General features: G+C 34.7%; 1 protein-coding gene across 3 annotated transcripts in view; it reads left to right on the top strand.

Moving 5' to 3' along the window:
* Positions 1–23,478, top strand: part of CEP85L (centrosomal protein 85L) — a gene marked incomplete at both ends in the record, with an annotated part of 151,042 nt that overhangs the window by 10,433 nt on the left and 117,131 nt on the right. For all 3 annotated transcript variants that reach the window (XM_079716098.1, XM_079716099.1, XM_079716097.1), the window contains one exon: positions 11,697–11,858. In XM_079716098.1, the coding sequence (XP_079572224.1) occupies positions 11,697–11,858 (162 nt within the window). The remainder of the gene's footprint in view (positions 1–11,696; positions 11,859–23,478) is intronic.

The following is a 23,478-nucleotide window of genomic DNA, read 5'->3' as shown; positions in this document are numbered from 1 at the left end:
TAGTCCATATTCTTTTCCACTAAGCTACACTATTAATTCTATAATTAAAGAAAAATTAAAACTATTGGAGTCACTTACCCTAGAGATAAACAGTACTGAAATGAAGTAGAAGAGTAGGGTGAATAACATAAATATCTCTATATTAAGTTTCTTTCACTTTAGCTAGGTATTTTCCAGTGTAGTACAAGATTTTCTGTTTTTGTTTTCCTGATTACTATTAATGTGAATATTTTTCTGTGTTTTAATGTTCTATTTGATTTTTTGGTGACTTTTTTGTGCCTTTTGACGCTATTGAAAATTGTTTTCCCACATTCATTAGGAATTTTGGCCAACAGCCTTTCAAATCACTTATAATTATTAGTGTTTTTTTGTTTTGTTTGTTTTTATCTACGTTGGAAAATATTTACTGATCTTTAAATAGATACTTAAATGCAAACTGGCTCAAGGGATAGTTTAAAATCTCCTGGATTTTAAAACAAACAGACAACAACCAAAAACAAAACAAAACAAAAAACACCCTGTTTTAATCCTTCTAAAACAAAGACTATTTTTAAGATCTAATTATAAAGCTTCCAAAATTTTAATTTTATGCCAGGAACATTTATTGGGTACCCAGTAGTTATAATGACTACATTTATTGAGACCCTGTCTTAACTGTGCAGCTCTGTGCTAGAGACTAAAAATGTTGCTTTTGGTGAGGAAGAAGAAAGTCATATACATATGGGTTAATATAATTTAGTAAATGCTCTTATGGTATTTTGAGTGATATATTGGGAGAGCACAAAGTAGTAGTTATTTTAATACCACCTGGAGAAATCAGAGAAAACATTTAGAGCAAGTTAATTCTGAATCAGGACTCTTAAAGAAGAGAGAGAAGAGAAATAGCTTGGAGTCACGAAAGAACCTGATCTGTTTGGAGGCAGTGGTTAGGTATGTGCAGCTACAGAGTGTAGGGGAGCTGAAGTGGGAGAGGTAGGAGTTGTAAAGTCTTGGAAACTGAGGTTGCCAGTTGGTGAAGAACTTTGCCAAAGTTAAGGAATTTGAGTTTTAAGCAAAAGAATGACGTAAATATATTTTCTGATAGTAGGGTAGAGGCTGGCTTGGGCAGAGTTACTCCAGCAGGACATCTGTGCAGCAGTTCAGCCAAAAGACATATGATCTGTGACAGTGGGAAAAGAGGAGAGAACTAATTCAGTGAATACTTCTGAAATGGACTGAAGAGTTTCAGAAATGGATTAGGTGTATGAGTTAAGGAAAAGAGATTTTTGTTGTTGTTGTATTCCCTGCATTTATTTCTTTTTAACTTGGTTTCTACTTATAGAATTTGGGCAGCTTGAAGGCTACTGTTCTGAACTTTGAGAAGTACTTGTTAACATTTCAGAGATGTTATATTGTGAGATTTGTGTATCTTATGTCAAATAAGGGTAAATATGATTTGATATTTTCTGTTTTATTTTATTAAAAAAGTTTGGTCTCAGTGTACTGAATGGGTGATAACCTGCATTTTAAAAAACACTGTAATTTGTATTCATAGTTTGTATTGTATATTCAGCTTTTTATTTACAACTATAAATCTGCTTTGTCAATGGTGTTGTTTATTTTTCTGGCTTAGCATTGTCATTTAAAAAATTCAATAAGATTAATTAATTGCGGTTACAATTAATGTTAGCATATTGTGGAAGACTTGATGTTGTGTGCATTTTTGCTTCCAATTTAGAAAAAAAGCTTCAGAAATAAAATAAAATATAATAGGTTACTTATTCATTTGATGCTAATCTTCCTGTTTTTCCAATGTGAGAAATATTAGTAATTATTAAATAAGTTATCCCTGGGCATTCAGTATTCTATTTAAAATTATTGAAATTGGTATTAAAAAATGTAACATATTGTCTTCCAAAGAGAAGTCCCAATGTATGGTGTCTTGGGAATCTTTGCTGTTCTTGCAGAAGTGCATCTTTGTTCTAGAGAGAGCTGATTCTACACAGTCATTCAGTTGCTCTAATATGATAGGACCTAGGTAATACTTTATTTCAGAGATCACTGAGCCTTAAAGTTTGTTTTTTTTAAGTGCATAGCACATATCTAGAAATTGAGTAATTCCCTTTTAGTAGTGTAGTCTTATAACTATTGTGTGAGAAAATTTTCCTTGTATCACCTGGTAAGCATATTTGTGTCTAATTCTGACTGCTTTGTGATTCTGGATTATGTTTAATAGAGACACGCCATGTCATTCTTCTCAGATTGAATTCATTTAATCTAAATGAAAGATTAGAATGTTATTTCAATCATGACATTTTGTTAATTATCTTCAGTGTTCTAGGCACATAAAATATTGGATCTTTTAAAGAAAGTAGTAGTTATATTATATGCTTATTATATATTAGAAAGTAGTAGTTATATGCTTATAGACTTATTATATGCTTCCTTCTTCTAGAGTTCTTTTGATGAGGATACCTTCCTAGAAAAAGGACTGCACTGGTCTTTTGTCAAAGTATATGAGTTGCTGTGTTTCCCCGGTAGACTCTCCTACAGCTTTAAAAAGCTTCATAATTTTTTTCTTCTACTGGACTAAATTAATTGTGATATTGAAACAGACTTGTAACTATCAACCAAAACAAAGAACCAGTCTGTTCTAAGTTCTTTACTTTGAAGAAATTTTTTTCCTTTTAAGTGTATAAATATAATTCATTTTGTGAACATTAATTTGTAGTTTTGAATTTTTGAACATTTAAAAAAGTTAAGGTAGTTTGATTTATGTGTTAGAATGTACGCATTTTGTTCCAAACTAGGCCAAGTAAGTTGTATACCCATTTCCCGGAAAACATATCTCCAAAGACTTTCATTAATAGTTACTTAGCACAGGTATAGAATAGCTAAGAGGTACTTAATAAGTAAATTATTTGGTTTATTAGTGGTGGGGTTTAAGGATTAAAAAAATAAAGCTTATTTTTCTGATTATTAAAGTAATAATACAAAGCATAAAACTCAAAGAAATTACCAGTAACTTACCATCTAGGGAAAACCACAGGTAGTATTTTGATGTATTTCTTTCCAGTTGCTTTATGCAGTTTTTTTTGTTTGTTTGAATGTTTACTGTATGCTGGCTGCAGCACTGAGTAAGATCTGGAACACAGGATCCTTGCCCTCAATGACTATTACTACAGTCTAGAAGGAGGACAGATACAGGCACAGATAACTTCAGTTTGATATGGTGAGTGCTAACCTAGAAACAGGCAAAAAAAGAGTTCAGAGAATTCCTAGACAATATGAAATCTGAGGTTATTTGTGAACTTCCCATTTATTAAATTTTATGTCTTACTTAGATTGACAATATAAGCATTTTATACTTTTAGGTCTTCACTATTTTAATGGCCAAAATTGTGTTCCCTTCTCCCTTTTGGTTTATTTGTAACAGTTCCTTATTAGAAATAACGCTTAACAAACATTCTATAGCCCCATTGTCCCAAATGTTGGATTCTTTTTTTTAATTTTAGCTTTATTGAGGGATAATTGATAAATAAAATTGTAATGTATTAAAGTGTAAATGTGATGTTTTGATATATGTATACATTGAGAAAGGATTCTCATTAGAGTTGATTAACACATCCATCACGTCACATAATTCCTTTTTTTCTTAGTTGAGAACACTTAAGTTTTATTCTCTTAGCAAATTTCAGGTATACAAAACTATTGTTAACTATAGTCATCATATTCCACATTAGATGCTAAGACTTAGCATAATATCCTATTGTGTGTATGTGTTTGTGTGTGTGTGTGTGTGTGTGTGTGTCTTTGAAAAAAATGTCTGTTCAGGCCCTTTGGCCATTGTTTATTTGGGTGTTTTTTTGCTGTTGAGTTGTTCTTTATATATTTTGTATATTAATCCCTTATTGGATATATGGTTTGCAAATATTTTCTCCTATTCTATAGGTTGCCTTTTCTTTTCTTTCTTTTTTCTTTTCTTTCTTTCTTTCCTTTCTTTCTTTCCTCCTTCCTTCCTTCCTTTCTTTTTCTTTCTTTCTTTCTTTCTCCTTCCTTCCTTCCTTTCTTTCTTTCTATGATGATTTTCCTTGCTATTCAAAAGCTTTTTAGTTTGATATAGTACCATTTATTTATTTTTGCTGTTGGTGTCAAAATCCAAAAAAATCATTGCAAGATCAATGTTAAGGAGCATACCTGTATGTTTTCTTCTAGGAGTTTTATGGTTTCAAGTCTTATGTTCAAGTCTTTAATCTATTTTGAGTTCACTTTTGTGTATGGTGTAAGATAGGGGAACAGTTTCATTCTTTTGCCTTTGGCTGTCCCGTTTTCCTAATACCATTTAGCCTTTCCCCTTTGTATATTCTTGGATCCCTGATAGTAAATTAACTCACTGTGTATGCATGGGTTTATTTCTGGGCTCTCTATTCCATTCCATTGATCTGTGAGTCTTTATTTAATGACAATACTGTTTTAATTACTATAGCTTTATAGTATAGTTTGAAATCAGGATGTTTGATGCTTCCAGCTTTGTTCTTTTTCAGAATTGATTTGGCCATTCAAGGTCTTTTGTGGTTCTGTACAAATTTTAGCATTGTTTTTTCTATTTCTGTGAAAAATACCATTGAAATTTTTATAGGGATTGCATTGAATCTGTGGCTTACTTTGGGTAGTATGGATATTTTAACAATATTTTTCCAATTTGTGAGCATGAAATATCTTTCCATTTATTTGTGTCTTCAGTTTCTTTCACCTCAAGGTATTATAGTTTTTGACGTGTGGATATTTTACTTCCTTGGTTTAATTTACTTCTTAGTGTTCTTTTCAATGCAATTGTAAATGGATTGTTTTCTTAATCTGTCTTTTCAGTAGTTTGTTGTTAGTATATAGAAACATAACTGATTTTTGTGTATTGATTTTTGTATTCTGTAACTTTACTGAATTTGCTGATTAGTTCTAACAGTTTTTTGGTGGTTTTCCATATATAGTATGTCATATGCAAATAGAGACAGTTTAATGCTTCCTTTACGATTTGGATACCTTTTATTTCTTTTTCTTATCTAATTGCTCTGGCTAGGACTTCCAGTACTTCATTAAGTAAAAGTGGTGAGAGTAAGTATCCTTGTCTTGTTCCTGATCTTGTTCCTCAGCTTTTTCAGTGTTGAGTATGATGTTAACTGTGGGCTAGTCATATATGGCCTTTATTGTGTTGAGTTATGTTCCCTCTGTACCCAGTTTGTTGAGAGTTTTGTCTTGAAAGGATGTTGAATTTTGTCAAATACTTTTCCTACATCTTTTGAGTTTATATGATTTCTATGCTTTATGTTGTTAATGTGGTATATCACATTTATTGATTTGCATATGTTGAACCATTCTTGCATCCCTGGAATAAATCCCATTTGATTATGGTGTATGGTCCTTTTGATGTGCTGTTGAATTAGGTTTGCTAATATTTTGTTGAGGATTTTTGTATCTATGTTATTAGGGATATTAGCCTGTGATTTTCTTGTAGTGTCCTTGTCTGGGTAATGTAGTGTCCAGTATAGGGTAATGATGGCTTCTTAAAAAGAGTTTGGAATTATTCTTTCCCTTTCCATTTTTTGGAAGAGTTTGAGAAGGATTGGTATTAATTCTTTAAATGTTTGGTAGGATTCATTCCCTAGTGAAACCATTTGGTCCTGGACATATCTTTGTTGAAAGGTTTTTGATTATTGATTCAGTATCTGTACTAGTAATTGGTCTGTTCAGACTTTCTTTGTCTTCATGATTTAGTCTTGGTAGGTTGTATGTTTCTAGGAATTTATTTATTTCTTCTAGGTTGGCCAATTTGTTGGCTTATGATTGTTCATAGCAGTTTCTCATGATCCTTTGTATTTCTGTGTGAGCAGTTGTAATGTCACCTTTTTCATTTTTTATTTTATTTGAGACTTTTTTTCCCCATAGTCATTCAGGCTTGTCAGTTTTATTTATCTTTTCAAAATAGCTTTAGTTTCATTGATCTTTTCAGTTGTCTTTTTAGTCTATATTTCATTTATTTCCACTCTGATTCTTATTATTTCCTTCCTTCTTTAAACTTTTTTTTTTTTAGCATCACCACGCAGCTTGCAGGATCTCAATTCCCTGACCAGAGACTGAACCCAGGCCATGGCAGTGAAAGCCTGGAATCCTAAATTAGTTCCTTCCTTCTACTAACTTTGGGGTTAGTTTGTTCTTTTTCTAGTTCCTTAAGGTGTAAAGTTAGATTGTTCATTTGAGCTTTCTTAATGTTGGCATTTATCACTATAAACTTCCCTCTTACAACTGCTTTTGCATTCCATAAGTTTTGTTATGTTGTGTTTCCATCATTTGTCTCAAGATATTTTTTGATTTCCCTTTTGATTTCTTTTTTGACCCATTGGTGGTTTAGGAGCATGTTGTTTAAGCACCACATATTTGCGAATTTTCTGTTTTCTTCTTTTAATTGATTTATTTCATACCATTTTCATTGGAAAAGATGGCTGGATATGGTGTAAATCTTCTTAAATGTAGTAAGACTTATTTTGTGGCATAAGACATGATCTGTCTTGGAGAATGTTTCATGTGCACTTGAGAAAAAAATGTGTATTTATATTCTTTTTCTATCTCTATATATCTGTAGGAAGAGATTTATTGTAAAGAATTTGTTCATGTGATTATGGAGGCTGGTAAGACCCAAGATCTGCTGTGTGAGTCAGCAATCTGGAGACCCAGGGGAGTCAATGGTTTAGTTTCAAATTGAATTTGAAGGCCTGAGAACCAGGAGAGCTGATGTTTCACTTCCAGTCCAAAGACAGGGAAAAGCCAATGTTCTCTTTTGAAGGCCCTTAGGCAGGAAGAATTCTCTCTTTATTGGGGGTGGGTCAACCTTTTGTTCCATTCAGACCTTCAGCTGGTTTGATGAGGCCCATCCACATATGGAGGGCAATCTGCTTTACTCAGCCTACCAATTTAAATATTAATCTCACCTAAAAATAGCCTCACAGAAACATGCAGAATAATGTTTGACCCAGTATCTGGCCACCCCATGGTCCAGTTATGTTGACACATAAAATTGATCATCATACATATGAATATATGTTTGATGTTGTCTAAGAGTTTTGAACCATACAAGGGAATTCCCTGGCAATCCAGTGGTTAGGACTCTGTGCTCTCACTGCCAAGGGCCTGGGTTCAGTCCCTGGTTGGGGAACTAAGATCTCACAAGCCACACGGCACGGCCAAAAAAATAAATAAATAAACCATACAGGTCAACTTGTTATTGAGTTCAAGCTCGTACTGCTCGCTGCACGACAGGCTGTTAAATCGAGAGATGAGTTGTCAGGGCAAGGAATAGTGACTTTATTTGGAAAGCCAGCAAACTGAGAAGATGGTGGGCTCATGCATCAAAGAACCATCTTGCCTGAGTTAGAATTCAGGCTTCTTTTATACTAAAAGGGGAGGGAATAAAGTCAAACATTTCCTGGTTCCAGTCAGCCTCTGGAGGGGATGTGTTAATTTCTTCCTCCCTGTAGTCATTCACAGGTGGGCCTGGTCAGGATGTTTCCTGTGAGCTAAACAGAGGAATTTCAGCTTAATGCTCACTACCTGGGAGGCAGGTTTCCCAGAGATGGGCCATTATGTATAATTTAAGCTTATAGGAAACATCCCTTTAGTGGTTAACTTGTAATAGAATGCAAAAGTTTCTTCCTTATTACAAACTGAGACTGTTTATTCTGGAAAAAGAAATCCAAAAAAGTTGTTGGTGTTGGTAGTCCTCAGATAACTTCAGTAATGCTCCCATGAATTTTCAGATTTAGAGCAGCAGGACTTGCTGGTATGTGCTCTAGGATGAACTAGAATTTCTTCTGAATAAAGGAATGAATTAACATGCTGGCCGGGGTTACTCATTTTGAGTCAGCTGGATTTTAGAGAATATTTGTCTATTAGAATAATTTTTTACTCTCGATCAGGGGTCTGCAAACTAGGGCCCATGGATCAAATCTAGCTTGTCATCCTTTTTATCAATAAAGTTTTATTGCAACACAGTCATACCCATTCTGTTGTCTACTGCTGCCTTTACCACAATGGTAACAGAGTTGGATAGTTTTGATAGAGATCAAATGGCTTGCAAAGGTGAAAATATTTACTGTCTGACCTTCAGAAAACTTCAGAAAAAGTTTTGTTGAGCCATTCTTCCTGGTAATAGTTAATGATTTAAGACTAATTATTGAAAATCTTCCTAGCTTCTGGTAATAACACCATATCATTATCAGTGTTTTTTTCTTTCTTTCTTTTTTTACCCCCATTACTGGTGTGTATGTGTGTGGGGGTGGGGTGGGGGGATTATATCCTTTTATCTACAAATGGTGTCCTTGGGCCAAGATTTGTTAACAATAAATGGGGTGGAGGTGTTGTGGCCTAAACATGTAATACTACTTTATACTGCTCAAGATGGCTATATTGTCTAAAAGCAAGAGTTTTTACTTTATTTCAGTGGTCTTATGCAGCTTTTGTAAAATTGTTAACCAGGAATCTGTTGAATTTACATATCTTGCTCTATAGCTGGTTCCTTTCAGAATCAAATGTTGATGTAATCTGCAAATCAGTATAAGTAATTTTCAGCATTTTTCCCCGAAGATGATAGTGTATAATCATCATCATCATCATCATCCCTAGTGATAGAGTAAATGTTCTGTAATGTATTTGTTCCTTTAGTAAAACATTATAGTCAATGTTGACATTTAGACGTAGAGCTCCCTGAAAGCTCCTTTTTCCATATATGTAAATGTACAATCTCTTCCCTAACCATGGAATCATACTATATATGTAGCGATACAAATGCTTTGCTCCCACACATACTTAATATTTTGGATGTCACTACATGTTAAAAAAAAAAGTTCAGTGAAATTATTTTTAGCACTTGAATATTATCAACTAACTTACATATTTTGTTTCTAGGCATTTATTTTTATTGTTAAAGAAGTACTGTCCTTGTGCTTATATATTTTTATACTTGTCTATTACTTCTTTATAAAAATTCCTAGTAGGAGGTCTTATGTTGAAATTTAGGTACATGTTGAAATTTAGATACCTGTTTCCAGATGCCCTAATTTAGAAAGGTTCTATCAGTTTATATACCCACGAAAGTATGTGAACTTTCCCTGCACTTTGTTTGACCTTGGTATTTCAAATATTTGCCAGTGGTATTTAATGTTATAGATAATTTAAAAATCTAAAAATAAAAAATTGTTGTCTTTTTCATTTCTCTCATTATTAGTAAGGTTGGACATCTTTTCATATCTTTATTTGCCATTTCCATGTACTACCAGCCTATTTATGTTGTTTTCTGAGTATTCCTAAAAAAATTTCTCCAATTAATAGGTTTGCACTTGGGAGAGAAAGTAGTGGGCTGGTTGCCCTTTTTGATAATGGTTTAGATAGGACTTTGAGTTCATTTAAAAGGAATATTACATGAGGAGCTGTTTAAAGAAAATATTTTTGGTGCAGATTATAGACAAATCAGAGTTAGAGCAGATCTGGTGACAGAATGCCTTCACCTGGTGCTTTAAGGTGTGAGTGAATCAGATGAATTAAGATAAGTCCCATTCTGAGATAGGTCTAGAATCTACAAAGTTTTAAGTGGTCGTTCTGGACCTCAAAGCTGGTAGAAGTGTTTCTTTGGCCACTATTTTTTAAGCTTGAGTTAATTTAAATGTATATGACTTTTAAGGCTGCTTGTATACTTCATAGATAGATCTATAAAACTCAAACTTAATTTATAAATTATATTATAAATAGAAAGGAAAGATAATAATAATTTGGTATAATGTTTTATTAGAACTAGAACTTTAATGTTGGGGTTAATATGGTAGAAAATAGCTTCAGGTCTGGTTTTATTATTTTTTTTAAACAATTTAATATTTATTTATTTATTTGGTTGCACTGGGTCTTAGTTGTGGCAGGTGGGCTCCTTAGTTGTGGCATGCTAACTCTTAGTTGCAGCATGCATGTGGCATCTTGTTCCCTGACCAGGGATCAAACTCCGGCCCCCAGCATTGGGAGCATGGAATCTTAACCACTGCACCACCAGGAAAGTCCCTGGTTTTATTATTAATCTCTTTATATATTTTGATATTAATAAAGAGAATGACTGTTCCTAAGTGCAGTAAAAATGATGTAATTAATTTTGTGGATGTGTTTGTCATTTTGAGATTCTTATGTTTATTAAACTGCTAGAAAGCTCTCCTTGCATGCCAATTTCAGTAGCGTGTAACATGTAATTCTGTAATGATGTTTTGTTTCACATCATGATGATAAGTGCCCAGTCATTTCTGCTTTACTTAGAAGCAACTGCAATACTCCCAAATGGGAGTATTATAATTATGTGATAATGTCTGCTTTAAGGTAGCTATTCACGTCATCTATAATATGCTTATTAATTTTCAAGGGTATAATTGAATTGAAGGCTCAAAATTCTTGTACAGAACGTGTTAACTCCCACAAATAAGTCTACAGGCTTCAATTTTAGAGCCACTGTGTTAACCGTTGATAAAGACATGTGCTACTATAACTTTGTATAAAATTCAAGATTTAAAATTGCTCTTTCAAATTACTATAAACATTTTTCAGTGCTTGTCCTTTATTTCTGCACCTAATTTTTATGAACTTGTAATTAATAGTTCACAGAGTGGCATTGGTCCATGGGTATATTTTGAGTGGCATTGTAGACAGTAAAAGAATGAAGTGAGCAAAAACGTAAAATGATGGATAAATCATAAAAAGGCAAATGTAAGTTAAGTAAAAATGGACAACATAAGTGAAAATAAAGATTATAAGAGAACACTGAAAAGTGATACATTAGCTAAACAATGAAGATTTAACGTAACTCAAAAGGGAAAATTAAGCAAAGAGCCAGGAAGATGCTCTGGTGTTAAACTTCTATGAAAAGATAACTAAAGAAATAAAATCAATTAAAATAATGAAAAAGAATTTAAAATTTTAAGTGGTTAGGTTATAGCGGAAAAAAATAGATTTTTTTTGACCTTCCATGAGCACATTCTACTTACATTGTCATGCAATATGATTTGATTAGATTTTCCCTGAGTCCCAATTCTCAGCTAATGCCTGTGTCTGGGATCACAGATGCCTACCTATCAAATATTACAAAGCAGAGTGCTGACATTTCCAGATGGATTGATGATAGAGTTGATATTTTAAATCAGACAGTAGTTCCATGTATAAAAGTTCAATGTCTATAAGCAGAAGTCAGAGCTCTTCAGCCAGAGGAAGCTGCTAAATCAGCATTGAATTTGTGTATGTGTGATAAGTAAGTTTATTTGGTGAATCTTAGATATCACCGATCTATTTAAATTATTTTCGGCAGAAAATAAGCTTATTTTACCTTACTTGCATTTTTTTTTTTTTTTTTTTTTTTTTTGCGGTACGCGGGCCTCTCACTGCTGCCGCCTCTCCCATTGCGGAGCACAGGCTCCGGACGCGCAGGCCCAGCGGCCATGGCTCACGGGCCTAGCCGCTCCGCGGCATGTGGGATCCTCCTGGACCGGGGCTCGAACCCGCATCCCCCGCATCGGCAGGCGGACTCCCAACCACTGCGCCACCAGGGAAGCCCCTTACTTGCATTTTTTACAAGGTCAAAAGATGTCTTCTGTCTACTCACAGACATTATAAATGTGTTAACTTCTGCATATTTTCTTTTGTAGGCCCAGATTATTCTTCATCAGCATGGTTACCTGGTAATGAATCATTGTGGCAGGCCACAACTGTTCCGTCCAACCAGCGAAATAACCATATCAGGAGACATAGTATAGCTTCTGACAGTGGTGACACTGGCATTGGAACTTCCTGTTCTGACAGTGTGGAAGGTGAGCTGAATTTTTACTGGTTAGACGTGAATCTTTGTAGAATGGCTGTGATTGAGAAAATTCAAGGGATGTGTTTTATTGTTCTAAACTAAGAAATTATAAAGTAGTGTTTGAATATTTAATAATGTTCAGTGTTGTTATATATCAAATGAAATTGTTCTTCTGATAGTATTAATTTTTCCTTCATTAATTTTTTGTTGTTGTTGTTGTTTTCTGCTGTACGTGGGGCCTCTCACTGTTGTGGCCTCTCCCGTTGCGGAGCACAGGCTCTGGATGCACAGGCTCAGTGGCCATGGCTCACAAGCCTGGCCGCTCCGTGGCATGTGGGATCTTCCCGGACCGGGGCACGAACCCGCTCAACAGATGACCCAAACAACAGATCACAGAATACACAAGCCTACTCTTTCTATTAGATATGTAGATTTCTGTAGCACACATACCAACCTAAGTACTTTTTAAAAACACATGTTTATTTGGAAATTTAATACGTGATATAAAGACAGCATTTCAAAATAGTAAGGAAGGATTAAGCCTGAAAAAAGTGTTAATAGATACTGACCTCAAACTGTAAGAAAATTAAATTTGAAATGGAGCAAAGAACTAATGATTTCTTTTAACAATCATAAAAGTACTAGGAAATAGGAAATTTATTTTATATTTTTTCATTAAATATATTCTTAAGCCACACAACACAGATTTTAATAGAAATTCAAAAATTTTGAACACTGATAAAAGATATTAAATAAAAAAGGGGACATACTAGGAATAAATATTTGTAATCAAATTAACAAGAAACTAATATCCATATTATTTAAAGAGTTCCTACAAATAAGGATAATGCCCCCAAATAGGTGTTTATCTATAAAATTTTAAATATTTCATAATTTAAAAATTTTATAGATAAAAGAAATAAACAATTCATGTAAAAAGTACAAATGACCAATAAACATCAAAAAGGTGATCAAACTCAGTCATAGTGAAGTGAAAGTCTAGACAGTGAGATACTGCTTTTCACCAGCAAAATTGCCCCCTTTTCCATAAAAATAGACTGTAATATCCAGGATCTGAGCAAAGATGGGAAAAATAGTACTCTAATAACTAGGATATGTAGTCAGCCTTTATGGGGGCAATTTGGCAATGCTAACTAACAGCTATATAACTGTTAACCATGTTCTAGGCACTTATACATGTTAACTCTTTTAACCCTCACAACAGCCCTCTGATAGGGAAAGTGAGGTCAACCTTTAAGTAACACTTAGAGGTTAAATTACTTACCTATAAATAATGTATGTAAAGTGTATATATCCTTGATTCAGCACGCACACAGCTGAACAAAGATAATATGTACAAGAATATTCACTGTAACACTGTTTAGTGAAAAATTAGAACTCCAAGTGTCTGTCAGTAGGGAAATGGTTAAATATATCACGGTGTATTCAGTTAATTAGGTAGCTACATATGTACTAACCTAGAAATATATTCAAGCGAATTTCCAACTTAAGATAACAAACTAAACACAGTTCTCTAATTCTGTTCCTCTCTGAATTCCCACTAAAAGTCAGGAAAAAAAATTAAAAAACAAAACAAAACCAAAAACAACCATATGATGACAGGGGGAAAAAGAGAAAACAACAGTAAAATTCTGGGAGCTATAAGTCAGAACAATACAAATTTTCTTAGCAGATCCCAAGAGCTAAATCCGAAACCAGCAGCAGAGAAATTCAGGAACAAACTGTCAATATATATTATTAAAAATCCTCAAAAATGCTCAGGAACTGGTGTACATGATATTCACATGACATCACTGGTGATGTTTACTTTGATTACTTAGTTAAGATGTGTTTGCCAGATTTCTCTGCTATAAGACTGTTATTTTACCCTCTTCATATTCTACTGTTTGGAAGCAAGTCACTAAGTCCAGCCCAAACTCAGAATGAGGGTGGGGGTACAGAGTTTTACATCCTGGAGGGAAAAATATCTATGTACGTTGTTTGGAATTCTTTTATAAGAAAGACTCATCTGTTTTCCCTCATTTATTTATTTATCCAACCACTTATTTATGTTAGTATGGACTGTGTATATTTATCTTTTGGGCTATTATCCAATAATATTTATTTTGTTGCTCAAATTATTCCACCTTTTGCCATTGGGAACTCTTTCAGGTTGACTCCTGTGACACTCTGTGCTCCATCCCCATCCTTTTGTTTTTTGAGCACTTCCTTTTGCGTAGTGTAAGGTGTTCCATGGTCATCTTATATCTTCCCTACTGTAGCCCTAGGATCAGCCATTTCTCCAAAGATCCCTGGTTCTTTTTATTGGAGAATAGTATTTAGAAACCAAGATCTGGGTTCTGGGAGTGCTTGTTACCGCTGGGGTGTTATTGCTTCTACACCGTCATGGAGGCAGAACTAGGTTATATGGTATGTATACTTGCCTGTGTATACATGCATATCTGTAATTATTTCTGTGTCTATTCATAAGTATCCACATTAAGCTAAATGAGTTCATACTGATGTCTCTGACTCTAATCCAGTATAGCAGAGCTCATTTTAACTTTTTCCCCTTACTTGTCTATAATTTCCCTTTCCAACAGTGAGATACCTCCACCATCTACCATCTATTTACATATTTATTCAGCCCTCAGTATACAAGTAAAGCAGGTTCGGAACTATTAACCCATATTCCCCTCTGTTAGTTTCCTAGGGCTGCCATAACAAATTACGACAAACTGGGTAGCTTAAAACAGCAGAAATATATTTTCTCACAGTTTTGAAGACTGCAGGTTCAAAATCAAGGTATCGACAAGGATATGTTTCCTTCAAAGGCTCTAGGGACCAGTCTTCCTTAATTGCTGCTTCTAGCTTCTGGTGGTTACTGGCAATCCTTGTCATTCTTTGGTTTGTGGCATGATAGTTTTCATGTCTGCCTCCTTTACATGGCCGCCTTCTCTAGGTCTCCTCTGTGTCTTCAGATATCTCTTTCTCTCTTTCCTTATAAGGACACTGGTCATTGGATTTAGGGCCCACCCATATCCAGTATGACCTCATCTTAACTTGATAACATCTGCAAAGACCCTACTTCAAAATAAGATCACCTTCACAGGTATTGGGGGGTTAAGATTTCAGTGTATCTGTGTGGGGCACACAGTTCAATCCACAGCACTCTGTTACATCTATGTGGTTAAATAGAAAGCCATAAAATTTTTGGAGAGGAATTTGATCTAAGTAGAGTTGAAAATAAAGCAGGAAACTACTTTGAAGGCTTAAAAAATGTATTATTAGCTATTTGGTCTCGTCACTGAACTATAAAAATTAACTTTTTTTGAGGATAGAATGATGTGGGAAGGATACAGATCTGGAGATTTAGAAGCTGTAGAATGGATGCTCTGGGGTTTTTTTTAGTGCTATTACAAAGCTGTTTGCTTTAAGCAAATCATACTCCCTGTTAACTTTGTTCCTGTGTTATGACTTCTCAAAAATTTACTTGAGGTTCAGAGATAAATTCTTTTGCTTTTTGAAGCTTTGTCTTAGAAACTCAGTACTAATAATCTTTTTATAGTCAGTTACTTCAACCTCCATAAAATATTATGGTATTAATCTGGGTCCAGCTGGGAATTTTCTTTCCTCAGTTCAGCCAGGGAGAGCTTAAAAAAAATTCCCCTCTCTTCCCCCAGACTAGGCCATGCTGTGTCAGGGCTGGGATGCTGCATTTTCATAATGACTGGCTGAAGAACTGAGAATACCTCATTGAGAATATGACTATAATGGTGTCTTTTTTATAATCTCCAGAAACCCTTTGATTCTGCTGTGTATTATTATATATAATTACTCACCTTTTCTATTGCTGTTTAGAAAACTTCTTTTTATTCTTTGAATTAATTTAAAACTATTTGTGTTAACAGCAAATATCACTGCTTTTCTCACTGAATAATTCATCAGGTGTTAAATGCAAGTCCCTATAATTTTTTAGGGATGAAGAGCATGATTCTCACTTTCTTCTTGAATTGGGCTGATGTGAAGATGTTAGTTTTATTTATTTATTTATTTTTGGCCTTCCATTAGATCTTGCCATTACCTCCAAGTTGAACTCCCAACTCCTTTCCCTGCTAGTTTTTTTAATTAATACATAAAACAATGAGTGATTTTACTGGTATGTTACAGAGCACTATACAAAATATTCTAATGGACAAAGAACCCATTGAGTTCAAGGCGTGATCATAGTAGATAATGTTATTTAGAGGCTATTCTATGTGGATAAAGCAGTGTCAGAATTTGAAGACAAAAGGCAAGTAGGGAAAGAGTTCTAGGAAAGGATGATGAGTATAACAATGGTGCGTGAAAATAAGATGGAGTAATAGGACTCTGGGAGACTGACAATAAATAACAGAAACTTGGGGCTCCTGTGGAAAATGAATCAGAATTATGGTTTGAATGACAGTGCTGGTAATGAATGACTTTTTTTTTTTTTTTTTTTTGCGGTATGTGGGCCTCTCACTGGTGTGGCCTCTCCCGTTGTGGAGCACAGGCTCCGGACGCGCAGGCTCAGTGGCCATGGCTCATGAGCCCAGCTGCTCTGCAGCATGTGGGATCTTCCCGGACCAGGGCACGAACCCGTGTCCCCTGCATCGGCAGGCGGACTCTCAACCACTGTGCCACCAGGGAGGCCCACGAATGACTTTGATTACATTTATTTATTGACTGTCAGGAGAGGTGAAGGGTACTCTCTTTAAAAAAAGAAAAAATCAATTATTTAAGAATGTTATCTAAAAATAGGGAATAATTTTAGCAGGCATATTAAAGGTTATTTATTTAGAACAAAAGCTTAGGATGTTTGCTGATACAACACTTGATTCCAATTAGTGTAGTTTTCTTTCCTGAATTTATGTCTTTCTGAAGTTCTCATGATTTCTGCTTCGTGGGAGCTATTTACCATCTCTGTTCTCTGGTAAGTTTCCTGAGTCATCTAATTTGTAATCTTTGTTTTTCCTTGTTGGATTTGCTACATGCCGTATCTGTTTAATGTAAAGGGCTCAGGGAAGTAGCCGTTGTGGAGGATTATTGAATATTGAAAATAGCCTTGCATTAGAATATAACTAATAGGTTGATATTTATAACATAATGTCAGCATTAAAACATGCTGTGTATTAGATTATTTCATATCAGTGTCATGTGGATACTTTATACATATATCTATATACACACTTATATATGCTTTACATACTTTGGTCTTTGATTACATAAATCTTTTTGTCATCCACTAATCATAGGTCTATAAAGTATTTATTTTTCTCATTTATAAAATTAAATCTATCCTTGTTAAATTCCAAACATAATAGAATAAACTAAAAAGTGTTCATCTCCTTTGTACTAAACCCCCAGATGAGAATTATGGTGGTGTAAAATTATATTAATTTTAAATAATATACATGAAATTTGGACCTGTTACCAAATATAATTTGAGTTTGTTTTAGAATGTATCTGCAGAATATTTTAGTTAACTGCCTTTAACTCTGTTACTGTTAATATTTGTCTTGGGAGGAGGGTATATATTCCTACTTGATTTCTGAGGCTGTGGCATGAAGTACTATATTATTTTGGTTTGCTGTGACAGTTTTTAGCTGAAATGTGTGAACGCATTTGAATTCTTAAAAGACTGATTATTGTAAAAACCTCAATATATGTAGCAAATAACTGCATGATTTACATACTACATGGGTTTATTAACAAAAACTCTTAATGTAACTTATCACAATTTACATACTATACTTGATACGATATATGCACTTACAGCTATTGTAAATTACTGTCATTTCCTTTCTGAAGATATTCAGGGTAGTTTATGGAAAACAATAGTATAGAGCTGTGTGATTCAATATGGTAGCCACTAGTAACATGGGGGTATTGAGTGCTTGAACTATGCCTGGTCCAACTTGAGATGTAAGCTGCACACTGGATTTGAATATTTTGTATTAAGAGAAGAATATAAAATATCTCATTAATACTTTTTAATATTGATTACATAATGATATACTATTTTAGATATAGTGGGTTAAATAAAAGGTATTATTTTTTTTAATTTTATTTATTTATTTATTTATTTGTTTATTTATTTATGGCTGCGTTGGGTCTTCGTTGCTGTGTGTGGGCTTTCTCTAGTTGCGGTGAGCGGGGGCTACTCTTCCTTGTGGTGCGTGGGCTTCGCATTGCGGTGGCTTCTCTTGTTGTGGAACATAGGCTCTAGGTGCGCGGGCTTCAGTAGTGTGGCACATGGGCTCAGTAGTTGTGGCTCGCAGGCTCTAGCGCGCAGGCTCAGTAGTTGTGGTGCACAGGCTTAGTTGCTCTGCAGCATGTGGGATCTTCCCGGACCAGGGCTCGAACCAGTGTCCCCTGCGTTGGCAGGCAGATTCTTAACCCCTGCGCCACCAGGGAAGTTCCAATAAAAGATATTATTGAAGTTAGTTTTACCTTTTTTTTTATGTAGTTACTATAAAACTTAAAATTACAAATGTAGCTTGCATTATTATTTTTTAAAATAAATTTATTTATTTTTGGCTCTGTTGGGTCTTCACTGCTGCACACAGGCTTTCTCTGGTTGCGGCACGCGTGCTTCTTATTGCAGTGGCTTCTCTTGTTGCGGAGCACGGGTTCTAGGTGCGTGGGCTTCAGTAGTTGTGGCACAAGGGCTCAGTAGTTGTGGCTTGCGGACTCCAGAGCGGCAGGCTCAGTAGTTGTGGTGCACAGGCTTAGTTGCTCCGTGTCTTGTGGGATCTTCCCGGACCATGGACCAAACCTGTGTCCCCTGCATTGGCAGGTGGATTCTTAACCACTGCACCACCAGGGAAGTCCCGCTTGCATTATATTTTTATTGGACATATTGGTATTGACAGTATAATTTGTAAAGGGTTTACTTTCAAAGATTTTATGAGTGTGTATATATGTTTACATATTTCCCAGTAGAAACAGTATTGGCTTCTCAAAATAGCTACTGTCACCCCGCTTAATATTTAATATAATAGAAATTTATATCCATAGCATTATGTCTATGATAAATTATATTCTACTGTCAGTCTGGGGCTACTAAGAGCATACTCCTTTCATCATTTTGACAGTGGTAAAAGCTTCACTGCAGTGGGATTGCCCTGGTTCCTTTGGCAAAGAGAAAGTTAAGGTTTCTGTGGTGAGATATAAATGTTTGGGTTAGGGAAGATTTTAGATCGGAGAATCCCTGAAATTCTGAAGAGTTCTGTTGCTCAGTTAAGGAATGGGGAAAAGGAATAATGTCAGTAATCCCTGCTGGGATTCTCCCATCAGGTGTGAGGTATAGGCCCTCAGACTTAATTAGGAGGAAGAGGGAACATTATCCCGGAGTCTCACATAGCTGACTGCTAAACCAGTGGGTACCCACATGAAAATGAGCAGGTAAAGAGTGTGATTGCTCCAGTTTTTCATATGTAAAGTTTGGATGCAATTTGAGTGTTTAGGAGGAAAAAGCCTATCTTGCCACAAGCCTCTGAAATTTGTTCTTCGCAAATAACATTATGTTCATGTTATATAATTCAAATATTTAACCTGTAATAGTAAATTTTGAGTTCTTATTTATCTTAATGATTATTTATCTTTGTTTAAAAGACAATAGTGGTTAAATGGTATACCTCTATATACTAAATGTAAATTTAATTTTGGGGGTATAGATAAAAGTACACGAATAAATTTTACTTAAATTCCATGATACATTAAGTAAACAGTACAGCTGTGAAGTAAGTCATCAAACCTTAAACAAACTAAAAGGTACTGTCTAGTTAGTCCTTCACTCTCCCTCCCCCTTCTTTGCCCTATAGTACTGTATGCTTATAACTGATGTTCCAGTCGATGCTCTTTGGCCATTGCTAAATCCTCAAGGTATTCTGTGAATCATCTGGAAAAATAACATTATTTTTAATTTTAATGTTGTGTTTTATTTTAATTATTTAAAAATTTAAAATTCATACATGAGTGTAGAATATATATTTATCACACAGACTCTAAATGCTCTAGAAATGATAAATATCCAGCTTTGTAAATGATATGACACAAATAAAGGTACCTTTCTATTCTTTGCTTTTAGACGTTTGTTCATTTATTCACTTAATAAATATTTATTGAGTACTTTGTTTCAAAAACTGCAGAACTGCAGAGATCAACATGGAGAGGATTACATCAAAATCTCAGCAGGGAAGGAACTCTAGTACAGAAAAATATTCTAAAATTACCATTGAGTGATTTGCTTTTAGCCATGGTATTTTGAGATTTCAAATAATGCTAAATAAGAGTGTGAGATTTTTATATTTAATAAGTTGGAACACTAACATTAGCGGCACCATGTTTTAGCTGTGGTAATTTGTTCATGGGGTGTCAGATTCCAGGGTGGGAGGAAGTAGATCTGTGACATAAGGATAGATGTGCCTGCAGAACTACCAAATTGTAACATAAGCCACATCAGCAGATCACCAATTTCTTTCTTGGTTTTCTTTGCTGAGACCTGGAGGCCATGTATAAATAGCTGCCGCTGGCACAGAAAGGAGAGTTTTTCTTGAAGTATACAGCATTTGTTGTGTAGGGCATAACCTAGATGTGGTCCCAGAGTTGAGTAATTAAGGAAGAAGCAAGAGGACTATAGGACTGGGAGTATAGGACCCTGAGGCTAGAAAAGAACTTAATTTTTGCTTAGACTTGGCTCTGTAACCTTCCACAGGACAGTCTTCCTCTCCCGAATCACATGGTGCCTGAGAGGTGGGCTCACACTGCAGTTCTTTTATTTTTTTATATCTGAGCTCTTAAGTGTAGCTTCTAATAGTCTATTTGGGGCTAATTTTCAAGCATATTTATAAATTTTACTAAAAAAAGGTACAGATAGAGTTAAATATTTTTTCTTTGATAATTTCCAACTGCTAATTTGTATCAGAGATAATTTTCTTATCTAATTAACCTCATTTATTTCAAGTAGGAGGGACTGATAAAAATGGACTTCAATTTAATCATATCTTCATTAGTTATTTGTTTTTACTAAGAAATAGTAGGACTGTTGAATAGTATAAATTTTGAGGTCATCCTGTGAGTATGTCAGAAAGGAAGAAAAATAAGAAAAGTTAACATTTGGTGCATTGTCCTTATTTTATGAAGAAATGAAGGCCTTGTAATGTAAGGACTTGTTCAGTCATTTATTCATGTAACCAATATTTATTGTCTACTGTGTGTCAGGTTCTGTGCTAGTGGTTAGAGTTAAAAAGACATTTTCTCTGTTCATTGTATACATAAAGTCTAGTGGAGAAGACAAGACAGGAAATAATTATCATAAAATATGAGCAATATGATAGGCAAAGTACACAGGGTAGGAGGACATTCCTAAATCCACTGGATTTGGGGAAGGACCCCTGGCAGAAGTGATGTTTAAGCTGAGGACCAAAAAGGTGAGTAAGAACTGACAGGGCGAAACAAGGCAGGAGAGTAGTCTAGGCTGAGAAGACAGCATGTTCAAAACTGGGAGGTGAGAGAACATTCTGAGGATGAATCAAGAGGAGAGCAAAACAGGATGCCAGGAGACCACTGGCATTGCAGGTGGGAGCCAATGATGACTTTTTCATAAAAAGAGACAGTAGGAAAGGAGAAAATTAGATGATTCAGGAGATAATTAGGCAATGAAAATCATACATTCTTTCTGTTATACAACTTTATTGAGATATAACTTATATACCATGTAATTCACCCATTTAAAATGTACAACTCAGTGGCTTTTTATTATTATACTCACAGAGTTGTATATATATCACCCGAATGAATTTTAGGACATTTTCATTACCCCAAAGAGAAATCCCACTCCCCTTAGCCATCACCCCCTCCTCCAACAACCCTATGCCCCCTACCATAGGCAACCACTAATTTTGGAAGACGTCATAAAAATTTCCCAAGGCTCTGTTTTCTTTGCTTGTGTATTTTATTACAGTGATTAGGTTTCATTAGTTTACTTTGCTAAATGGTTTCTTTAAAACACCTCATCTTAATGTAAAATATCCTCTTGTTCTTACTCGTTTTTTTTTCTTTTTTACAGAAAATTTCAAACATATACTAAAGTAAAAAGAAGGCAAAATGGTAAAACCCACATGTACACAACACCAAACTTATACAATTGTAAATTTGTAACACATCGCAATCTTATTTCAGATATTCTGTGCGCACCCCCATACCTTAGGTGATATTTTCAAGCAAATCAAGAGTTCCCCCTTAACATTTTAATTACAATAGGAATAATATTTATTGAGCATTTACTATGTATAAGGCATCATGATAAGAGGTTTACATGATTGTTTCAGTTAATTCAAAAATAACATGTTGGGTACAATTCTATACCCATTTTATAGGCAAAGTAAATGATATTTATTTAGACTGTTCTCTAACCTGTTTCCTTGCTTTATTAAGGTTCATTTCATAGGTGAATAATCTTATGTTGCTGCAACTTCATAGCTTTGGAACTTTCAGGACTCTGATGATGAGTACTTCCATAACATGACCTCCAGATATTACAGTGGATTAGTTGGTCTGTTGACCTTAACGTTAATAAGAGTATGTACCATAGATTTTTTTCAGTGTGAGGTTTTATACTTCTATACATGATTAAAATTTTTTTTCATTATAGAATCCTTCTGAGGTCAAATATAATTATTTTCTCTTTACTGATGAAAAATAAAACTTAGAGGACATTAATAACATCTGGGTTTATACAGTGGTTTATGTGGTGGAGCTGAGATTCTTCAAGTCTAACTCTAAAGCCCTGCGCTTAACCGCACTGTTAGATATCTGTTCTTGAAGGGAGAAACTAGAGAGGAAGAAGAACTGAGAGGTATAGTGTAGGATAGTATTGGTAATACTAGGCTGAGAAACAGGAGACCAGGATTCTCTTTTGAGATCTGTACTTGGTCAAGTAATTTAACCTTTATGGACTTAGTTCTTCATTTGCATATGGAAAGAGGTGAAGGGTTATACACAGAATACTTTTTTGCTTGTGAAATCAAATAATTTCAAGGCAGTATTCAAAACAATTATGATTTATATTCTTTTGCAAACCAAATAACCCTTTTCCTTTGCTCCCCATCTCTACTTAATTTTCTTGTTAATCTACCTTACTGCTTAAAATATTTCAATTTAAAATTTTAAACATGGCATATAAGAACATTACAGCTGTAGCAAATTTGCAGAAATTAAAATTGTTTATTGGAGGTATATTTTGTATCTTTATGGCCCTCATTTTTACCTTCATTGTTCTTCATCCATCCATTTGTCTATTCATTCACTCATTTTTTTCCTATCATTTTGCTTCTTGGCTTGGTAGAATATGAACCTGATCAAGCTGAGCTGAATTTAGTCCATTTTCGAGAACTGTGATGAACCCACGTACTTCTGACCTGGAAAGGCCCTTCAGTCGCACAGCCATGGGTTTAGGGAAGAGGTTAATGACTTCACATTTCCCCAGACATGCAAGTGGTTAGAGGACCAAATGATAATTTCTTGTCAGTTCTGTCATAAAGTAACAGTTTTTTTTCCTGAGAAAATTTGAATTTTTGAAAATCACATCCCATAATTTGAGATCA

Source organism: Hyperoodon ampullatus, assembly GCF_949752795.1.
Source record: "Hyperoodon ampullatus genome assembly, chromosome: 12".
In the NCBI taxonomy this organism is placed as follows: domain Eukaryota; kingdom Metazoa; phylum Chordata; class Mammalia; order Artiodactyla; family Ziphiidae; genus Hyperoodon; species Hyperoodon ampullatus.
Note: the sequence above shows the minus strand (reverse complement) of the source record. Positions and strands in the feature narration are given on the sequence as shown.